Raw genomic sequence first — 23,272 nt, forward strand, 5'->3', positions numbered from 1 at the left:
AAGTAGAAGTAGAAAGACATACCTGTAATCTTGCATATTTATGAGATAGACAAAAGACATCAGCAATCCTACCATCATGTAAAACAATCACAGGCTTTCGTTTTACACTCATTTGGCAGGACGGTAGTACCTCCCTGGGTGGTTGCTGTCTACCAACCTACATATATGTACAACCAACATATATGTACAAGCATATATATACACACCCCTCTGGGTTTTCTTCTATTTTCTTTCTAGTTCTTGTTCTTGTTTATTTCCTCTAACCCCCATGGGGAAGTGGAACAGAATTTTTCCTCCGAAAGCCATGCATGTTGTAAGAGGCGACTAAAATGCCAGGAGCAAGGGGCTAGTAACCCCTTCTGTATAAATTACTAAATTTAAAAAGACAAACTTTCGTTTTTCTTTTTGGGCCACCCTGCCTTGGTGAGATATGGCTGGTTTGTTGAAAAAAAAAATTAATTCATCTGTAACAGCTGTATACAATTACAAAATAATTAAAGTCATCACAGGAATTTAACTAAATGATTTAACAACTTTCATGAAAAAAATGGGAAACGTTTTGATCTATCACGAAACATTAGTCACAAGAAAAGGAGAGTCAAAAGTCAGATCAGGGCACTGAGAAGTGAGGAGACAACGTTAGGTTAGGTCAAGACAAACCATATATTTTGGCAACGTACAATACTGATAAAGTAAGCAGAACCAGAAACATGTTGGGGATTTGTATAAAGCTGATTTAACAAGTTATCTGTGTAGGCTCAGAGGTTTACAGGATGTAATAATGGTAGAATTACCAACAATAGGTTAGGGAAAAGAACACATGTGTAACTATGTGACATTTTAATGCAGTCACAAAGCTCCTGGAGAGCAAAATGTTACCACAATAAAATGTCGTACATGTTGCATGTCTCCTTTTACCTAATGAGTTTACAGGAAACAATTTGGAAAGAACACCAACCTGAGACATGGCTATGGCTCATAACAGGGAAAGAAAAAAGGCATGTTCATTGCATTAGCAAAGCAAACACTGGTATTCTTCATGTTAGTCAGAAAGGAAGCAGTCAGTGCCACTAATGTAATGGAAGGCAAAAGGAACAGCTCATAAACACTAAATAGGTAGCAGTAGCAGTGATACAAATCTGCTTCAAAATGTGTTATGCTGACACAATAGCCATAGAACAAAAATGTTAAGATGATGCATGTCTGAAACACAGGAAGTAAGAATTGTGAGTTTTAGTGAGACTAGGCTACAAGACTAATCTATATCTACAAAACTATGAGAACTGCCATGACAGGAAAATCAATGGCAAAGAATAAAAATTTCAAGCCAAGAAGTTCAGTATCTTCAATGTGCAGGGAATAGAGAAAAAAAATAGACTTGAAAGATTGACCATTTAAAAAAAAATGGACTTGCCCAATTGCAAATCTAGAAAACAAACATAGCAGTGGACATGAACATCAAGAAAAGGAATTTGGATTCGGTCATTAACATTAGGTGAAGAATGAAATTTAAATGTAATGGATTAGAAGAAACTAGAAACATGAGACTAAGGAAGGGGAACCTCCAAATAATGCAAGAGAAGACATACACTACATTTTACACTAATAATTAAATGTAGAACAGAATTAAAAATATTCAATATAAAGATTAGCAAATACATAAGGAAGACTACATAACATTAAAAAAAAAAATGTCATCATCATTTACAATTCATCAATTTCTATATTCCATTTTACAACTAAAGTATCTAAATTTATGACACCTTGGTTCATCTGGAAACTTCACATCCTTGATGGGGATGGTCCCAGAGAGATTATTCCTTAGACATTTCAGATCCTAATAACTTCTGATATTCAAAAGGAATGTCCAGAATATTTCAAAATTACACATAACAATTAAAAGTAATTTTGGTGTCAGTTTATTCTTTTATCACTGCTGCACAAAAAAAACACTAATTTTGAACTGGAATTTATGAAATTTAAAAAAATACTGCCAATTTTACATTTAGTAATGCACACACTAATAATAATTTTTACATACACTGTGGAATGATCTATACAAACTGTTTCATGCCAAAATATGCAAACATTATGAAGATACAGCATTAAAAGTAATTAAGGGAACTAAAAATAAATTTCTCAAAACTGTCAATCAGATAAAAAAAAAAAATCAGCAAAATCATTTAATTTATTCTTAAAACCTACAAGACCTAAGTGAGATACAGCAAAACATCCTTATTTTCCTGTTTCCAAGCACCATTATTACTGTACTTAGTGTACTACAATTTCACATACTGATACTGGGCCAAAAAACTGGACATACTAAGTCTCCCCAGGTAGAAGTTAAAATTTCTTAAAAATTATGCCTGGAATTTTACATAATTGGATAAAAGTCAAGAAAATATGTAGCATCCTCTACTGACATGCTTTGTAAGTCTTTAAAATTTGTGGTTTTATTTAGGAAGTAGTTTTTACTTTCTCAAGAGCTTTTTATTTTTATCATTTTATACAAAGTGGAGGAATTTTACTCTACACTTGAGTGATAAATTCAAGTTACTCATATTAACCCCATGGTTACTATAAACCATCTCATGACACTCTCTTGCCTTGATAATAAAAAGGTTTGAACCAAACGAGTCCTGTGCTCACTTGATACATAAATGTTTAGGGGTTATAGCACCAGAGTTATTATTACAAAACAAAAAGTATCACTCGGAATCAAATTTCATAGGTATAGCCACAAAATAGCTATGTTTAAAATGTTAAATTTCCAACAACGCTTACAAGTTTTGAAGATAAAAGTTACGATATTACAGCTATCAAAGATTTCTTCACAACTGGCAATTTTAGATTATGCAAATATCCATTTAAATTAGTTGATAAATGTGCAATTTCTTTATGGTAGGATCCTCTTCTAGACACTGACCTTTTAGAGACAGTCAGATTTTTTCAAGTTCTACAATTCATCAAGCTCTCCAGACATTTTTCAAGTGCTTCAAAATGCTTACAAAATAGGGCCTAAAGCAACTGAGAAAGATAAGGGCAAAAAAGTGCAAAATGTGCTCAAAGGGAATAACCACTCCCTCTGCTTTCCCCCCAGATATGCCAGTTAGGTGGTGGTGGGAGGTGATGATGGTAGGTGATGGAAGCCAATATATACCTGCCCCCTATACTTGCATATCAGCAAGCAACAACCACAATTTAAGGCAAGATAAATTTGTTACTTGGGACTTTTTTTTTTTTTTAGCCTATTTTTTAAGCTCCTTGAAATTTTTAGTAGTTAGCCCAGTTACTAACTGAAGGGTGAATAAGACGTGCAACACCTAGATCTCTATTTTAGACACCTTTTGCCCCCCCATTAGGTTTATCAACCTAATATCACTACAGCAGACTGATAAAGCCCTTGGTGTGCGAAACGTTTCTCAAAGTTACCAAGGTGTAGCACGCGAGTCTTAGCCACCAGCAATATTCTGTCCTGGGTGGTTTATATCATTATTTTGGCATTTATAAACAATATACACTGACTTGTGTAGTTATAAGAATAAGTTAGTAATTATTTTGCTGACATTTTCCTATGCTGAAGTCTAAAACAATATTAAAATACAAAATTGTGCATTTTTTTTTTCTATTTCCTCAAAATCCAGTATCTTCATAAGCTTCAAACATTTAGTAATGAAAAGCACAGCTTGTGCAGCCTAATGCATATTTGCAAGAACATTCATATGTCTAATGGTAATTGGGTAATATCTCAATGTGCTCACTTCCTCTCTCTCCAGTGAATTTGAGTTATATTTTGAGGTGAAACTGACTAAATACCATGATATTTTTTAAATTTTATATTTTTTTTCCAGCAAACATTGCTTTGATGAAATCATTAAATGAAATTTTGTTACACCCACTATTTAAGGGTATCCAATATATTATTCTAAAGGATATGGTTTATACATATTGTACCATGTTATAAGAACATTTCAAAAACATTAATGAATAATGCCGTATCAATGACAAAGTACAGACCAAATTCCATTTCATTTGATTTACTGGTATGACTTGATATGAGTGGAAGCAGTTAAAAGGGCACTTTAAATTTAATACAGGAAACGCTTTCCCTTGTACACTATTAAGTAACCAAGCTAATCACAACACTGGTGTGAAGGACATGTAAGAGCCATAATGTACCTCTTGCTGTGTTAATATTTTAACACCGTCGCCCTCTGGCTTGGTCCATGTAGTTTCTCTGGTGCGTGCATTATAGTAGTAGGATTTCCCCTCTCCGGTCTTGGTTTCCACCCAAATCTCACCGCTAAGGTCCATGCCTCCTAATGAGTTTTGCTGATGATACGAGTAAAAAGTAATTGATTACAGCTGACGACAGTGAAATAATAAAATTAAATGCACTGAAAACTTATCTTTCATATTCACAAACAGATTAGTAATAATTTTAATTTAAATAAAAATATAATACAAGCTAAGGGACTGTAAAATATATTTTTAATTAATAGCATTAAACAAATCACTTTTTATAGACAGTATTTAAGTAATATAATGCCAACTACAACAAAAAAGGGACACCAAAAATCAATAATTGCTACAATGAAAAAGAATTCTATGAAGTGCTATACTGTACAGTAGTTTCAATCACTTAAAGATTGTTAAGTAGCAGGTTAACACAATGATATTTATGCTCAATATTTTAGATATAAGGAAAGTTGATGTAAAACATTTCTGAATTAATAGTACAGTGGAACCTTGACTTATGAGTGTTCCAACATACGAGTTTTTTGAGATACGAGCCGTCGATCGGTGGATATTTTGCTGAGTTACGAGCCAGCTCCCCCCCCCCACTTCCCCCTCAACCCAAAACCTGGACACCTCTCCTGTTTATGATTTCATGCTTTAATTCCATGGAAATCATCCTCTTTTTCTTATCAGCACTGTCCTTTACACTTACTCTCTTAGGACCCATGGTTAGAAAAGCGAAATGACTGTCAAAAATGTAAGCAAAGCAGGAGAGAACTGCTCCCACAGCTAGGTAAACAGTGCACTGAGTTGACTTCATTCTGAAGCTCTCGTTATAATAATGTATTATTATTATTAATTTAGGAAACTGAAGCTCTATCATTATTATAATTATTATTAATTTAGGGAAGTTGAGCACATATCCAATTCCCTAGATCAAGAGCCCCTCACCAGCATCAAGGAATCTTGATGCTGGCGAGGGGTTCTTGATCTAGGGAATTGGATATGTGCTCTAGTTCCCTAAATTAATATTAATAATAATAATAATAATAATAATAATAATAATAATAATAATATAGTAGTAGGTTGGTAGACAGCAACCACCCAGGGAGGTACTACCGTCCTGCCAAGTGAGTGTAAAACGAAGCCTGTGATTGTTTTACATGATGGTAGGATTGCTGATGTCTTTTGTCTGTCTCATAAATATGCAAGATTACAGGCATGTCTTGCTACTTCTACTTACACTTAGGTCACACTACACATACATGTACACATTTATTTATACACACTCATCTGAGTTTTCTTTGATTTTATCTTAATAGTTCTTGGTCTTATTAATTTTCCTTTTATATCCATGGGGAAGTGGAATAAGAATCTTTCCTCCGTAAGCCATGCGTGTTGTAAAAGTCAACTAAAATGCCGGGAACAATGGGCTAGTAACCCCTTTTCCTGTAAAGATTACTAAAAAGAATAAGAAGAAGAAAATTGTCAAAGTGGGAAGTCTGAATGTGCGTGGATGTTGTGCAGATGATAAGAAAGAGATGATTGTGGATGTTATGAATGAGAAGAAGCTGGATGTCCTGGCTTTAAGTGAAACAAAGCTGAAGGGGGTGGGAGAGTTTCAGTGGAGAGGAATAAATGGGATTAGGTCAGGGGTTTCAAATAGAGTTAGAGCTAAAGAAGGAGTAGCAATAATGTTGAAGGATAAGCTATGGCAGGAAAAGAGGGACTATAAATGTATTAATTCAAGGATTATGTGGAGTAAAATAAAGATTGGATGTGAAAAGTGGGTTATAATAAGCGTGTATGCACCTGGAGAAGAGAGAAGTGTAGAGGAGAGAGAGAGATTTTGGGAAATGTTGAGTGAATGCGTGGGGAGTTTTGAATCAAGTGTGAGAGTAATGGTGGTTGGGGATTTTAATGCTAAAGTGGGTAAAAATGTTATGGAGGGAGTAGTAGGTAAATTTGGGGTGCCAGGGGTAAATGTAAATGGGGAGCCTTTAATTGAGCTATGTGTAGAAAGAAATTTGGTAATAAGTAATACATATTTTATGAAAAAGAGGATAAATAAATATACAAGGTATGATGTAGCACGTAATGAAAGTAGTTTATTAGATTATGTATTGGTGGATAAAAGGTTGATGGGTAGGCTCCAGGATGTACATGTTTATAGAGGGGCAACTGATATATCGGATCATTATTTAGTTGTAGCTACAGTTAGAGTAAGAGGTAGATGGGAAAAGAGGAAGGTGGCAACAACAAGTAAGAGGGAAGTGAAAGTGTATAAACTAAGGGAGGAGGAAGTTCGGGTGAGATATAAGCGACTATTGGCAGAAAGGTGGGCTAGTGCAAAGATGAGTAGTGGGGGGGTTGAAGAGGGTTGGAATAGTTTTAAAAATGCAGTATTAGAATGTGGGGCAGAAGTTTGTGGTTATAGGAGGGTGGGGGCAGGAGGAAAGAGGAGTGATTGGTGGAATGATGAAGTAAAGGGTGTGATAAAAGAGAAAAAGGTAGCTTATGAGAGGTTTTTACAAAGCAGAAGTGTTATAAGAAGAGCAGAGTATATGGAGAGTAAAAGAAAGGTAAAGAGAGTGGTGAGAGAGTGCAAAAGGAGAGCAGATGATAGAGTGGGAGAGGCACTGTCAAGAAATTTTAATGAAAATAAGAAAAAATTTTGGAGTGAGTTAAACAAGTTAAGAAAGCCTAGGGAAAATATGGATTTGTCAGTTAAAAACAGAGTAGGGGAGTTAGTAGATGGGGAGATGGAGGTATTGGGTAGATGGCGAGAATATTTTGAGGAACTTTTAAATGTTAAGGAAGAAACAGAGGCAGTAATTTCATGCACTGGTCAGGGAGGTATACCATCTTTTAGGAGTGAAGAAGAGCAGAATGTAAGTGTGGGGGAGGTACGTGAGGCATTACGTAAAATGAAAGGGGGTAAAGCAGCTGGAACTGATGGGATCATGACAGAAATGTTAAAAGCAGGGGGGGATATAGTGTTGGAGTGGTTGGTACTTTTGTTTAATAAATGTATGAAAGAGGGGAAGGTACCTAGGGATTGGCAGAGAGCATGTATAGTCCCTTTATATAAAGGGAAAGGGGACAAAAGAGACTGTAAAAATTATAGAGGAATAAGCTTACTGAGTATACCAGGAAAAGTGTACGGTAGGGTTATAATTGAAAGAATTAGAGGTAAGACAGAATGTAGGATTGCGGATGAGCAAGGAGGTTTTAGAGTGGGTAGGGGATGTGTAGATCAGGTGTTTACATTGAAGCATATATGTGAACAGTATTTAGATAAAGATAGGGAAGTTTTTATTGCATTTATGGATTTAGAAAAGGCATATGATAGAGTGGATAGAGGAGCAATGTGGCAGATGTTGCAAGTATATGGAATAGGTGGTAAGTTATTAAATGCTGTAAAGAGTTTTTATGAGGATAGTGAGGCTCAGGTTAGGGTGTGTAGAAGAGAGGGAGACTACTTCCCGGTAAAAGTAGGTCTTAGACAGGGATGTGTAATGTCACCATGGTTGTTTAATATATTTATAGATGGGGTTGTAAAGGAAGTAAATGCTAGGGTGTTTGGGAGAGGGGTGGGATTAAATTATGGGGAATCAAATTCAAAATGGGAATTGACACAGTTACTTTTTGCTGATGATACTGTGCTTATGGGAGATTCTAAAGAAAAATTGCAAAGGTTAGTGGATGAGTTTGGGAATGTGTGTAAAGGTAGAAAGTTGAAAGTGAACATAGAAAAGAGTAAGGTGATGAGGGTGTCAAATGATTTAGATAAAGAAAAATTGGATATCAAATTGGGGAGGAGGAGTATGGAAGAAGTGAATGTTTTCAGATACTTGGGAGTTGACGTGTCGGCGGATGGATTTATGAAGGATGAGGTTAATCATAGAATTGATGAGGGAAAAAAGGTGAGTGGTGCGTTGAGGTATATGTGGAGTCAAAAAACGTTATCTATGGAGGCAAAGAAGGGAATGTATGAAAGTATAGTAGTACCAACACTCTTATATGGGTGTGAAGCTTGGGTGGTAAATGCAGCAGCGAGGAGACGGTTGGAGGCAGCGGAGATGTCCTGTTTAAGGGCAATGTGTGGTGTAAATATTATGCAGAAAATTCGGAGTGTGGAAATTAGGAGAAGGTGTGGAGTTAATAAAAGTATTAGTCAGAGGGCAGAAGAGGGGTTGTTGAGGTGGTTTGGTCATTTAGAGAGAATGGATCACAGTAGAATGACATGGAAAGCATATAAATCTATAGGGGAAGGAAGGCGGGGTAGGGGTCGTCCTCGAAAGGGTTGGAGAGAGGGGGTAAAGGAGGTTTTGTGGGTAAGGGGCTTGGACTTCCAGCAAGCGTGCGTGAGCGTGTTAGATAGGAGTGAATGGAGACGAATGGTACTTGGGACCTGACGATCTGTTGGAGTGTGAGCAGGGTAATATTTAGTGAAGGGATTCAGGGAAACCGGTTATTTTCATATAGTCGGACTTGAGTCCTGGAAATGGGAAGTACAATGCCTGCACTTTAAAGGAGGGGTTTGGGATATTGGCAGTTTGGAGGGATATGTTGTGTATCTTTATATGTTTATGCTTCTAGACTGTTGTATTCTGAGCACCTCTGCAAAAACAGTGATAATGTGCGAGTGTGGTGAAAGTGTTGAATGATGATGAAAGTATTTTCTTTTTGGGGATTTTCTTTCTTTTTTGGGTCACCCTGCCTCGGTGGGAGACGGCCGACTTGTTGAAAAAAAAAAAAAAAAAATAATAATAGTAAGTGCTTCAGTTCCCTAAATTATCAATAATAATAATTGCAATAACGATAGAGCTTCAGTTCCATAATAATAATACATCTACCATCCAACTTATGACCGAGTTCAGTTCCGAGAAACCGGTCGTAAGTCGAAATGGTCGTAAGTCGAACTTTACTACTGAATATCAACATAACATTTTTGTATTGACTTTATTTTATTGTTTTATTTTGGTATTTCATGTTTTACTTTACTTTTTATGTTCTTAGTACTGTATTTTATACTGTAAGGTTTAGGATAAACACTGTGTACAACACAAATAGTTGTTTATTTCGCAGAAATTTGGCTTAAAAAACACGGTCGTAAGTCGAGCAGGTCGTAAGTCGGATGGTAGGTGTAATAATAATTATAATTATAATAACGATAGAGCTTGTTCCCTAAATTATCAATAATAATAATTATTACAATAACAACAGTTTCAGTTCCCTAAATTAATAATAATAATGTCACAGTTGCTCTTTGCTGATGACACTGCTTTTAGGAGATTCTGAAGAGAAGTTGCAGAGGCTGGTGGATGAATTTGGTAGGGTATGTAAAAGTAGAAAATTAAAAGTGAATATAGGAAAGAGTAAGGTTATGAGGATAACAAAAAGATTAGGTGACGAAAGATTGGATTTCAGATTGGAGGGAGAGAGTATGGAGGTGGTGAATATATTCAGATATTTTTGAGTGGATGTGTCAGCAGATGGGTCTATGAAGGATGAGGTGAATCACAGAATTGATGAGGGGAAAAGGGCGAGTGGTGCACTTAGGAGTCTGTGGAGACAAAGAACTTTGTCCGTGGAAGCAAAGAGGGGAATGCATGAGAGTATAGTTGTACCAACACTCTTGTACGGGTGTGAAGCATGGGGTGATGAATGTTGCAATGAGAAGGCTGGAGGCAGTGGAGATGTCATGTCTGAGGGCAATGTATAGTGTGAATATAATGCAGAGAATTCGTAGTTTGGAAATTAGGAGAAGGTGTGGGATTACCAAAACTATTATCCAGAGGGGTTGTTGAGGTGGTTCGGACATGTAGAGAGATGGAACAAAACAGAATGACTTCGAGAGTGTATAAATCTGTAGTGGAGGAAAGGCGGGGTAGGGGTCAGCCTAGGAAGGGTTGGAGGGATGGGGTAAAGGAGGTTTTGTGTGCGAGGGGCTTGGACTTTCAGCAGGCATGCGTGAGCGTATTTAATACGAGTGAATGGAGACGAATGGTTTTTAATACTTGACATACTGTTGAAGTGTAAGCAAAGTAACATTTATGAAGGGATTCAGGGAAACCGGCAGGCCAGACTTGAGTCCTGGAGATGGGAAGTACAGTGACTACACTCTGCAGGAGGGGTGTTAATGTTGCAGTTTTATAACCCCTCTGGCAAGACAGTGATGGAGTGAATGATGATGAAAGTTTTTCTTTTTCGGGCCACCCTGCCTTGGTGGGAATCAGCCGATATGTTAATAAAAATAAAATTAAATAATAATGTACATAATACATTATTTATTTTTTTTTTATTATCACACTGGCCGATTCCCACCAAGGCAGGGTGGCCCGAAAAAGAAAAACTTTCACCATCATTCACTCCATCACTGTCTTGCCAGAAGGGTGCTTTACACTACAGTTTTTAAACTGCAACATTAACACCCCTCCTTCAGAGTGCAGGCACTGTACTTCCCATCTCCAGGACTCAAGTCCGGCCTGCCGGTTTCCCTGAACCCCTTCATAAATGTTACTTTGCTCACACTCCAACAGCACGTCAAGTATTAAAAACCATTTGTCTCCATTCACTCCTATCAAACACGCTCATGCATACCTGCTGGAAGTCCAAGCCCCTCGCACACAAAACCTCCTTTACCCCCTCCCTCCAACCTTTCCTAGGCCGACCCCTACCCCGCCTTCCTTCCACTACAGACTGATACACTCTTGAAGTCATTCTGTTTCGCTCCATTCTCTCTACATGTCCGAACCACCTCAACAACCCTTCCTCAGCCCTCTGGACAACAGTTTTGGTAATCCCGCACCTCCTCCTAACTTCCAAACTACGAATTCTCTGCATTATATTCACACCACACATTGCCCTCAGACATGACATCTCCACTGCCTCCAGCCTTCTCCTCGCTGCAACATTCATCACCCATGCTTCACATCCATATAAGAGCGTTGGTAAAACTATACTCTCATACATTCCCCTCTTTGCCTCCCAAGGACAAAGTTCTTTGTCTCCACAGACCCCTAAGTGCACCACTCACTCTTTTTCCCTCATCAATTCTATGATTCACCTCATCTTTCATAGACCCATCCGCTGACACGTCCACTCCCAAATATCTGAATACATTCACCTCCTCCATACTCTCTCCCTCCAATCTGATATTCAATCTTTCATCACCTAATCTTTTTGTTATCCTCATAACCTTACTCTTTCCTGTATTCACCTTTAATTTTCTTCTTTTGCACACCCTACCAAATTCATCCACCAATCTCTGCAACTTCTCTTCAGAATCTCCCAAGAGCACAGTGTCATCAGCAAAGAGCAGCTATGACAACTCCCACTTTGTGTGTGATTCTTTATCTTTTAACTCCACGCCTCTTGCCAAGACCCTCGCATTTACTTCTCTTACAACCCCATCTATAAATATATTAAACAACCACGGTGACATCACACATCCTTGTCTAAGGCCTACTTTTACTGGGAAATAATTTCCCTCTTTCCTACATACTCTAACTTGAGCCTCACTATCCTCGTAAAAACTCTTCACTGCTTTCAGTAACCTACCTCCTACACCATACACTTGCAACATCTGCCACATTGCCCCCCTATCCACCCTGTCATACGCCTTTTCCAAATCCATAAATGCCACAAAGACCTCTTTAGCCTTATCTAAATACTGTTCACTTATATGTTTCACTGTAAACACCTGGTGCACACACCCCCTACCTTTCCTAAAGCCTCCTTGTTCATCTGCTATCCTATTCTCCGTCTTACTCTTAATTCTTTCAATAATAACTCTACCATACACTTTACCAGGTATACTCAGCAGACTTATCCCCCTATAATTTTTGCACTCTCTTTTATCCCCTTTGCCTTTATACAAAGGAACTATGCATGCTCTCTGCCAATCCCTAGGTACCTTACCCTCTTCCATACATTTATTAAATAATTGCACCAACCACTCCAAAACTATATCCCCACCTGCTTTTAACATTTCTATCTTTATCCCATCAATCCCAGCTGCCTTACCCCCTTTCATTTTACCTACTGCCTCACGAACTTCCCCCACACTCACAACTGGCTCTTCCTCACTCCTACAAAATGTTATTCCTCCTTGCCCTATACACGAAATCACAGCTTCCCTATCTTCATCAACATTTAACAATTCCTCAAAATATTCCCTCCATCTTCCCAATACCTCTAACTCTCCATTTAATAACTCTCCTCTCCTATTTTTAACTGACAAATCCATTTGTTCTCTAGGCTTCCTTAACTTGTTAATCTCACTCCAAAACTTTTTCTTATTTTCAACAAAATTTGTTGATAACATCTCACCCACTCTCTCATTTGCTCTCTTTTTACATTGCTACATAATACATATGTAATAATAATTCAGAATGCTGTCGCTAGTTGACGCAGCTGACGGCAGTACACATGCTCACATCTCTGTCGAAGCAGTTCTCTCCCGCTTTGCTTACATTTTTGACAGTCATTTGGCCAAATTTCGCTTTTCTAACCATGGGTCCTAAGAAAATTAATGCAAAGGACAGTGCGGAGAAGAAAAAGACGATGATTTCCATGGAATTAACGCATAAAATCATAGATAAACATATGCAAAGTGCAAGAGTTGTGGATTTTGCCAGACAATACCAGTGCAGTACATCTACTACATGTATGATACCAAAGCAACAGGAGTTGATAAAGGCTATAGCGCCAGCCAAGGGTGTTACAATAATGTTTAAGCTGCGGACCTCTGTCCAAGAAAAGATGGAGAAGCTGCTGCTGATGTAGTTGAGAGAGAAGCAGCTCGCAGGAGATATTATATCAGTTATGTTCAGTGATTAAACGAAACAAATTGTATCAGTTGTTCAGTGTGTAAGTACATATACACTTTACATAAACAGTTTATTATTTCTTTACATTCTGTAGTGTATCATGATTTGTATGTTTATATACGATATTTTCAGTGTTTTCCTTAGAAAACTAGTGATCTACTGCAGTTAGCCTCAAAAATACTCGTTTTCTCTTACAATAAGAGCACGGGAAGATGCTATACATGTAGAGTCAAAGTTGGACAGGAAATGGCGGACACTTCCGCTGCTGCCTCTGCCACCACATTACGGCCTATTTTATTCATTCTAGAGTATATATCATGTTTCTGTGTTAATTATATTGTTTATTATGTCATATTAGATGAATTGTGATAGACAAATAAGCCGTCCAGTTGATAATAGCATAATATTCAAGTATTTTTTCTCGTCTCTACAGAGTGCAGTAACGAATTAATGGCTTTTCAATTAATTTAAATGAGGAAAATTAATTTGATATACGAGTAAATTGAGTTACGAGCTAGCTCCTGGAACAGATTAAACTAACAAGTCAAGGTTCCACTGTACTAAACAAATACATATTTTAAACATGGCATCTGAAGAGAAAAAACATTCATTAAATAACTAAATGAAAAATTTTAAGTTAAAAATTTGAGAACTATAACTCTAAATGACTATTATACCAGAAAGTCAAAGAAATAAAGAGCAATATTATAAAGACCTGGAACACATAATCAACTAATGGGTTTATGCAAAACTTTTAAGACCAAAGAAACTGTATTGAGCAGATCTAATGAACTTAACACCAAGATTGCTCAGACAGCAACAAGTTGACTTCTTCTCAACTAAAGGGACTAACCTTGCCAGCAAAATCCCAAACTTCATTGCTTAGGGTATGAATTACCCCAGTGACAGTTACCAAGACTCCCTATGCCTTTCTTCAACAAATTCTACAGAAGTGACTTCAATATTAAACATATTTAAAAACAAAGCAGTTAATCATACACAAAAGAGCTGCCCACTTATTATCAGCTATCATTGCAACTGTTTAATAAATCTCGTGAAATCAAAACTTTCTCTAATATACTTAAGCTTGTATGTATTAATGCAATCTATAAGGGTAGAGACCCAGCTGAAATTAACTTCAACAACTCTAGACCAATCTCAAACTTGCCATTATAGTAAATATTTGAAGAAATATGTAAATGAAAATAGGCATTCATTGTTAAACAAAACATTCTTAACCCTCGTCAGCTTGGTTTCAGGTAGGCAAAACCTACCAATGTTGCTATTAAAGATGTTAGATTCTGGCTATGCAGCTTAAGAATATAATGAATATCCAATTGGACTTTGTATCAATCTAAGGAAAACATTTCACAATGCAGACATCATCATCTTGCTGCTGAAACTAGAGCATTATGAAATCAGGGGACATGCTCTTTCACAAAATCCTACCCTACAGACATCAAAATACAACCATCAATGACATTATCCCATAACTCAACACTATCAACACAGGGATACTGCAGAGAAGCATCCTTGCCCCACTATTATTCCTCATTTGTATTAATGACCTACCAAGTGACTCCGAGGAACCTAAACCAGTCCTGTTTGCAGATGACAATATTTGTCATTTCAAATCCTGATCCTGTTCTCAACAACACAATCAACAAAAAGATCATGATGATTTCTACCTGGATGACAACCAACAAACTTACTCTCAATACTGAAAAAGCATTCTACCTGTTCAGAAATAAAGCTAAAAATACTCGGTTTAACATAAGAATAAATCCTCAGAATAGAAAGCCAAGATATGGGAAAATTCTTAGGTAATGTCTCGACTGCAGCCTGAAAACTGACATCCATATTCAATGTACATTTACGAAAATTTGCAAAACTGTGGGCATACTATCAAAAATACACTGTTCTTCCAACAACATTACTTCCACTGAACTACTCTTGCTAATGGTATTTGTGCATGGGGATCTAAAACAACAAATCACCTAAAACCTAATGTTACCTAACATAAATAAGTAATAAGAATCACTCAATCAGGTTTTCAGACACTCCCTTCCCCACTATTCAGAAGTCACAACTTTCTAAACATTCACATCTACTATTGTCAGATTTACATATATATATAAACAATTAGCACAAGCTTCAACCCAGCACTCCTGAGTCTTCCTGGATAGCTGGAATAGAACACAAAGACACAACACAAGATACAAGTCCAGCTTTAATAACCCATGTGTTCAACTAAACCTATCTAGGAACTCCATGAAGTAAAATTTCTTGCACTTGCTCCAAAGTTAAAAAAGCACCTTAATCTAACCTAAATTCTGCATAGACAAACTATGTTAAAATTTTAAAGCCAAATTTATGTTATCAAAATCATATTAACATTCATAATCTTCTCACTGTCACCAATATAATTTAACATCTGAAATAACCAAAAATATGTTCTACTTCAGAATTCACTACTCCAGCTAATATTAAAATAGAATGATGTCATGAATCATAAACCAAACTGTTATATACAATGTTAAAGATTGCAAATAATAATATACTAGTAAACTAACCTAATTAAATAATTATTCTGTAGTACAAATGCTCTGCATAACCAGGGGTTTTCTATAACGTATGATTATGTCAACAATATTACTTATATACTGAACTCTAAAGACAAAGATTATCATTAAACTGTCAAAAATGAGCAGATACACACTTACATTTTGATTGGGCTGTTGGTTAGGTGGACCACCTGGCCCAGGTGGCCCCATTGGTCCCCACGGACCTGGTGGTCCCATGGGCCCCATTGGACCCATTGGTCCCATCGGAGGCTACAAAAAATTTAAAAATTATTGAACTTTTTACTAGCAGCAACAAACTATACAGTTGGCCCTACAAATTTGAGCAGAGGGTTACATTTTAAAAAGTTTCCACAAAACTAAAATCCAAAATACTAAATTATGTCTGCATAAAAAAGAAATTGAGCTTCAGAGATCATGTTTCTGCAACATTTTTGTAAACTGGTTAATATGGATATTCATAAAAAAAAATGACAATAGAGAACTAGGCATGGGAAAGCCCCTGAGCACAATCTGAAGAAATTATAATGCTTAATTTTCAATTTATGGGAAATGCACCAAACCTGACAAAAATGGGTACTGTCATAAAATCCAGATAATCGTCAGGCTCAATAGTCATCCTTTTCGGAAATCGTCACGTTATTTTCGTCCAAACATTGGCTCACAAATGGTCGGTTGACTCGTTAACCCTTTCAGGGTCCGTCCCGTAGATCTACGGCTTTACGTTCAGGTTCCAAACCGTAGATCTACGTCATGAGCTCAGCTCACTCTGATAAACTGTGAGTGGTAAATTTGGGCCTAGATATGAGAGAATACATCTATGTGGTATGTGTGCACCACATAAAACAAATCCTGCAGAACACTGTGTATAATGAGAAAAAAACAGACCATGATTTTCGATTAAAACAGCGACTTTGCAGTGTTTTTTCGTATGTTTTTTATAGTTGTATTTGTGATTTCTTGGTCTCATTTGATAGAATGGAAGACATATCACAGAAATAGAGATAATTTTGATTGGTGTTAGCACTGGAAATGGCTTAAAACTGAGCTCAAAGTGGTGGAAATGTTAAATTTTTGCCTATGTTCAAGAGTAAACAAACGACCTCACACGTCTTATACACGCCAGCTGGTGGGTCTAATATACATTCACAAATGTGGTGGTGATATTTATACAATTATTACAATATTGCATAACAGTAAATCTTCTATTTTTTGGTGTGAATAAAAATTCAGTATGTGAATAAAAATTCAAAATGGAATTTATTTGTAAAGCCTCAAAACATAACTAATGAACAGAGGAAATGTTAGCTTAGTGCCAGGAATACCTACATTGTTTATTCTGGACCCTATTTTGAAATTGGAATATTTTGAACTGTGTTAAATTGGCCAAATTACCAATTTCCAGTCACTTTATTTTGTAATTGAAATGGTTGACTTGGCGATTTCTTGTGCTCAATCGATAGAATAGAAGTAATACTAGTGAAATAGCTAAGAATTTGGTCGACTGGAATAATGTAATTGGCCTAAAATAGGAGTCAAAGTCGGCAAAATCGCAGATTCATAAATATCGCTGACACATCAAAATTCACGAGAGCATAATTTCGTCAATTTTCCATCAAATTTCGTACTTTTTGTTTTATTACCTTCACAAAAAGATTCTCTACCATTTCATAAGAAAAATTAAATTTTTTTTTTTTTTTAAATTCTTGGACACTGGGGCACCACTTCAGATTTTGGCCTTGGACCCTGAAAGGGTTAATGGTCGGTCGTCCTGGACGTGTACTCACAGCTCTGAGCCGCCTCAGCCTCTCTTCCCAGCCAGTGTGCCATTGTTTACCAGTGAGCGACGGTCCCCTCACTTGTTCATACGAAATATTTCATAATATTTCATTCATTTTAGTGCTTGCAAGTGCTAAATAAGCTACCACGGCTCCAAAGAAAGCTCCTGGTACCAAGCCTTCAGTAAAGGTGAGAAATACGATTGAATTTAAGAAAAACATCATTGAACAATATGAAAGTGGCGTACGTGTGGCCAAACTGGCCAGGATGTACGTATAACAAATCCCGTACAACCATATCTTCCATCGTGGCCAAGAAAAAGGAAATCAAGGAAGCTGTTGTTGCAAAGGAGGTAAATATGCTGACAAAAATGAGATCACCAGTACTCGAAGATGTTGAGAAGTTATTATTGGTGTGGATAAACGCGAAACAATTAGCAGGAGAGAGTTTTATGACGTCAATTATTTGTGAAAAGGCTAGGCAGTTGCAAGACGATCTGGTAAAGAAATTGCCTGCAACGAGTACTGATATTTGTGAATTTAAGGCCAGCAAAGGTTGGTTTGAGAAATTTAAGAACCGTAGTGGCATACACAGTGTGATAAGGCATGGTGAGGCTGCCAGTTCAGACAAAATTGCAGCTACAAAATTCATAAGTGAATTCAAGGAGTACATAGAGGCTGAAGGACTGAAACCTGAACAAGTGTTCAATTGTGACGAAACAGGCCTCTTTTGGAAGAAAATGCCAAAGAGGACCTTGTGTGTGTTTTGGAGATCTATTAATAAGGCACGGGTCACGATGGAAATTTTCGTTGAGTGGTTCAATGAAGTGTTTGGCCCTAATGTGAAGAATTACCTCCTGGGAAAGAAATTGGTTCTAAAATGCATCCTAGTAATGGACAATGCACCTGCTCATCCTCCAAACTTGGATGACCTAATTCTGCAGGAGTTTGGGTTCATCACAGTAAAGTTCTTACCTTTGATATACCTTTGAAGAATTTCGAGAGTATATCTACTCTCTGAGCCCGGCCATGGGCCAGGCTCGTCTAGTGCTCGCCTGGTCAACCAGGCTGTTGCTGCTGGAGGCCTGCTGCCCCACATATCCATCACAGCCTGGTTGATCTGGCACCTGGTGAAGATACTTGTCTAGTTTCCTCTTGAAGGTTTCAACACTTGTTCCAGCAGTGTTTCTGATATCTTCTGGCCAGATTGTGTCCACAAGAGGGATTTTGAAGGGTTTGTGGCTGACCCTGATGAGCCTATGTCAGTTGTGAACTCTACTGTGGCATTAGGGAGTTCCATGGGGTTGGATGTGAGTTTGGAGGATGTGGAAGAGTTGGTGGAGGACCACAATGAAGAGCTAACCACTGAGGAGCTGCAAGAGCTTCAGCAGGAACAGCAACAGATCACAGCTCAAAATCTTGCTACAGAGGAGGAAGAGAGATGGAAGAAAGTGCCTTCTTCAGAAATTAAGGAGATTTTTGAAATGTGGGGTAGGATGGAAAGATTTATGGAGAAACATCACCCTGAGAATGATGTTGCAAGCCATATCGGCACCTTGTACACTAAGAGAGTCTTGGCCCATTATAGGGAAGTTTTAAAGAAATGACAGAAACAGAGCTCTCTGGACACTTTTTTTGAGAGACAGGACTCTAGTGACTCAAGTTGGTCCTAGTGGCATTAAGAAACAGAGAAGACAAGTAACCCCAGAAAAGGACTTGGTACCTGAGGTGTTGACGGAAGGGGATTCCCCTTCCAAACAGTAACTAATCCAATCTCTCTCCTCCTCCAGTCTTCCATACACTAAGAAGAACTGCCAATAGGGGTAAGTGTTAGGCTGTTAATGTTTCATTCATCATGTCCCATTGTATTGTTTATGTACTACATCTATATTTCATGTAAAAAAATTTTTTGTTTTAATACTTCTGGGTGTCAGTAACAGATTAATTGTATTTACATTATTTCTTATGGGAAAAATTTATTCGAAAATCGTCTATTTAAAAAATCGTCGCACTTCCAGGAACGGATTAACGAGGATAAACGAGGTACCACTGTATTTATACTGAAGCACACAAATGAACAATATTTAGATAAAGGCAGGGAAGTTTTCGTTGTTTTCATGGATTTAGAAAAGGCATATGATAGTGTGGATAGGGGAACAATGTGGCAAATATTTGGCAGTATGGAATAGGTAGTAAGTTATTAAATGCTGTAAAGCTTTTATGAGGATCATGAGGTCCAGGCTAGGGTGTGTAAGAGAGGGAGATTACTTTCCAGTAAAAGTAGGTTTTAGACAGGGATGTGTAATGTTACCATAGCTGTTTAACACATTTATAGATGGGGTTATAAAAGAAATAAATGCTAGGGTGTTGGGGAGAGGAGTGGGATTAAATTATGAGGAATCAAATACAAAATATGAGTTGACATAATTGCTTTTTGCTGATGATACTGTAGTTTTGGGAGATTCTGAAGAGATGTTGCTAAGGTTAGTGGATGAGTTTGGAAGGGCATGTAAAGGAAGAGAGTTGAAAGTAAACATTGATAAGAGTCGAGTGATGAAAGACTCGAATGAGTTAGGTAAAGAAAAACTGGATATCAGAGGGAGGGAGTGTGGAAGAAATGAACGTGTTAAGATATTTGGCAGATGGGTTCATGAAGGATGAGGTAAACCACAGAACTGATGAAGGAAAAAAGGTGGGTGGTGCACGGAGATAGTTGTGAAGACAAAGAGCATTATCCATGGAGGCAAATGTAATGTATGAGTATATAATGGTACAAACACTTTTAACTCTTTGACTGTCGCCAGCCCCTTTCTGTAACTGTCATTCAATGTCAAAAAATTTTTAGAAAAAAAAAAAAAAAATTCTAATGAAATGATAGAGAATCTTTTCCCAATGGTAATGACACCAAAAGTACAAAATTTGACCAAAAACTTACGAAATTACGCTCGGGCAAAGTTAGCGATCTCAGCGATATATACACGTCGGTGATTTCGCCGACTTTGAACCCTATTTTCGGCCAATTCCATTGTCCCAGTCTACCAAACTCACAGCTATTTCTTTAGAACTCCATTTTTTTCTATCAATTGAGTACAAGAAACCACCCATTTACTAATTTCAACTACCCAATAAAGTGGTCAGAAATTGGCAATTTGGCAAATTTCATGCAAATTAAAAAAGATGCCAATTTCAAAATAGGGTCCAGAACAAACAATGCAGACATTCTTGACACTAAATTTAAATATCCTCTGTTCATTAGTCATGTCTCTAGGCCCCTCTTATATTACTCTTGCTTTCTATTTTTATTTTTTCACACAAAATACAGATTTACTGTTATGCAGACTACTGCATTATTGTAAAAATGGTATAAATAATATCAGTGTACTAGTGAAAGAATATTAGACTCCTCAGTTGACGTGTATTGGACATGTGGTGTGATTTGCTTACTCTTGAACACTGGTAAAAATCGAACATTTCCGCTACTTTGAGCTCAATTTCAAGGTCGTTTTCATCGTGAAACTAATCAAAATCATCTCTAATTCTGTAATATGTTTTCCATTCTATTATATGAGACCAAGAAAATGAGAATACAACCATAAATAATACACAAAAATACACCTTAAACATTTGCATTTTAATCCAAAAACACGGACGGAGATTTTTTTCTCATTATGCACTGCGTACTGCAGGATTTTTTTTATACAGTGCACACTGACCACACAGACCCATTCTCTCACATGTGAGCCTACCAGCTTTCTCCCACTTGATTTGAAGCCGCTAGAATTTTGGAGAATAAATACGTGAAAAACACTAGCTCGTAAGACGTATATACAGTGGACCCCTTCTTAACAATCACCTCCCAATGCGACCAATTATGTAAGTGTATTTATGTAAGTGCGTTTGTACGTGTATGTTTGGGGGTCTGAAATGGACTAATCTACTTCACAATATTCCTTATGGGAACAAATTCGGTCAGTACTGGCACCTGAACATACTTCTGGAATGAAAAAAATATCGTTAACCGGGGGTCCACTGTATATGTCAGAAACAGTCAAAGGGTTAAGGGAGATAGAATGTGGTGCACACCTCTGATACACATGACAAAGCTCTTACTAGTTACCACAAAATATAAGAACTAGAAACTAGCAAGAAACCCTAAAGACAAGTGTAGTACTATTAATATAATAATCAGATTAAGTGTTAAACCCCCTGGTCCTTCGTAACATTTTGCAGAAAACAGCAAGTAAAGGATGTAATATTAATCAAAGGTACTATTTGGTGATAAAGACTCAAAATGTAGTTGACACTGCTACTGGGTATACGAGACAGCAAGGATCCGAGAAGCAGTGAAACTTGAGTTAACAAGGAAGAAAAATGTTGCATTTTGTCAGAGTAAAAGGTGGACTAATAATTTTTTACTCAATTTTATTGTAAAATATAGTACAGGTCAGCCATCACCGATCCAGCAATCACTAATCCGGCAGTAATTTTGGCTAGCATCAGTAAAAGTTTGTCCCAAGGTTTCCAACGGTATGACAGTTTCCTGTGATTTACCGTGCCAAGAGTACAGGTAAATGATGTCCCAATGATGTTGGATTGGTGATATCTATAGTATCACATTCTTAGCTCATGTACTTTTATGTCCATCACTTTTAGTACTTTTGGGTTCAATTGTTAATGAAAAATAAGATTCATAATAATCCTAAAATATCACTCCCAGTGATGTTATGACGAAGAGATTCTCAGGATGTCACCTGGAAACACACAAAACAAGACTCATACTGAGCCTAAGAAATCCCTCCCAGAAAAACTGAATGAACATGTTAAAAATCTTAAGATAGCACTGGACAAGCTTTTGACATAATTATAAGCAAATGGTTAAAACTCACCATGCCTGGAGGGCCCATGGGGCCACCCATGCCTGGAGGTGGAGGAGGCATAGGTCCCCAATTAGGATCAAAGGGAGGTGGTGGCCCCCGTGGACCAAACCTTGGTCCACGGGGCCCAAATGGCGGAGGGCCCCTAAATCCTGGTGGAGGGGGTCTGAATCCTGGCCCTCCTCTGCCTCTAAAACGTGGGCCACCAGGACCTGGTCCACCTGGTCCTCTTGGACCCATCGGACCCATTGGCCCCATTGGGCCCATTGGTCCCATTGGTCCAAAGCCTCTTCCTCTCCCTCTGAAAATCATATTCAAGACATTAAATTAAAATCTTACAAACTTAAATTCTAATTATATAACTCAATTATGTAACACCAATTAGTATATAATTCAATGTATTTTCCTTATTGATTACAATGTTCCCATGCATACTCCTCAACAGTTTTGTTAAAACACAAAACAATACATGTGCAAGTTAAGTGTATTTTGTTTTTAACATTTACTAACCAAGGCCTCCCTATAGTGAGTGAAAATGTGCCATCTTGGGAAAAGGTGTAAAGGAGAGGGGGTTGAACAGAGCAAGGGAGATGGTGAAGAGTGAGAATAGTGGAGAGAGGGGAAGTGGAAGGGGTAGAGGATGAAGTGAGGATAATGAGAGTGAGGAGTGGAGAGGAGGGAAAGCCAGGTGAGAAACAGTGGGAGGAGAGGGAGAATGTGGAGAAAAAGTGAGGAGAGAAAGTGGGGGACAGGGAATGGGGAAAAGAGAGTGGTTTGAGGGAGGGAAAGATGGGGAAAAAGAACTTAAAAAATGAGGAAGTGAGGAAAAAATAAAAGTTAAAGATAGCAAATATAATAAAATTTTAAAATATAAACAGAGGAAAAAAAAAAAAAGACAAATTGGATAGACAGGAGACCATAGTCCCTATTCGGTCTTACTACTGAGGACTAACTACATATTT

General features: G+C 37.5%; 1 protein-coding gene across 6 annotated transcripts in view; it reads right to left on the reverse strand.

Annotated features, from left to right (window-relative positions):
- Window positions 1-23,272, reverse strand: part of LOC128702366 (transcription elongation regulator 1) — a 219,576-nt gene that overhangs the window by 167,935 nt on the left and 28,369 nt on the right. For all 6 annotated transcript variants that reach the window (XM_053796594.2, XM_053796597.2, XM_053796599.2 and 3 more), the window contains exons 2-4: window positions 22,323-22,611; window positions 15,800-15,910; window positions 4,180-4,332 (exon numbers count right to left, since the gene is read on the reverse strand). In XM_053796594.2, the coding sequence (XP_053652569.1) occupies window positions 4,180-4,332; window positions 15,800-15,910; window positions 22,323-22,611 (553 nt within the window). The remainder of the gene's footprint in view (window positions 1-4,179; window positions 4,333-15,799; window positions 15,911-22,322; window positions 22,612-23,272) is intronic.

The sequence above is a fragment of the Cherax quadricarinatus genome, chromosome 80 (genome assembly GCF_038502225.1).
Source record: "Cherax quadricarinatus isolate ZL_2023a chromosome 80, ASM3850222v1, whole genome shotgun sequence".
Lineage (NCBI taxonomy): Eukaryota > Metazoa > Arthropoda > Malacostraca > Decapoda > Parastacidae > Cherax > Cherax quadricarinatus.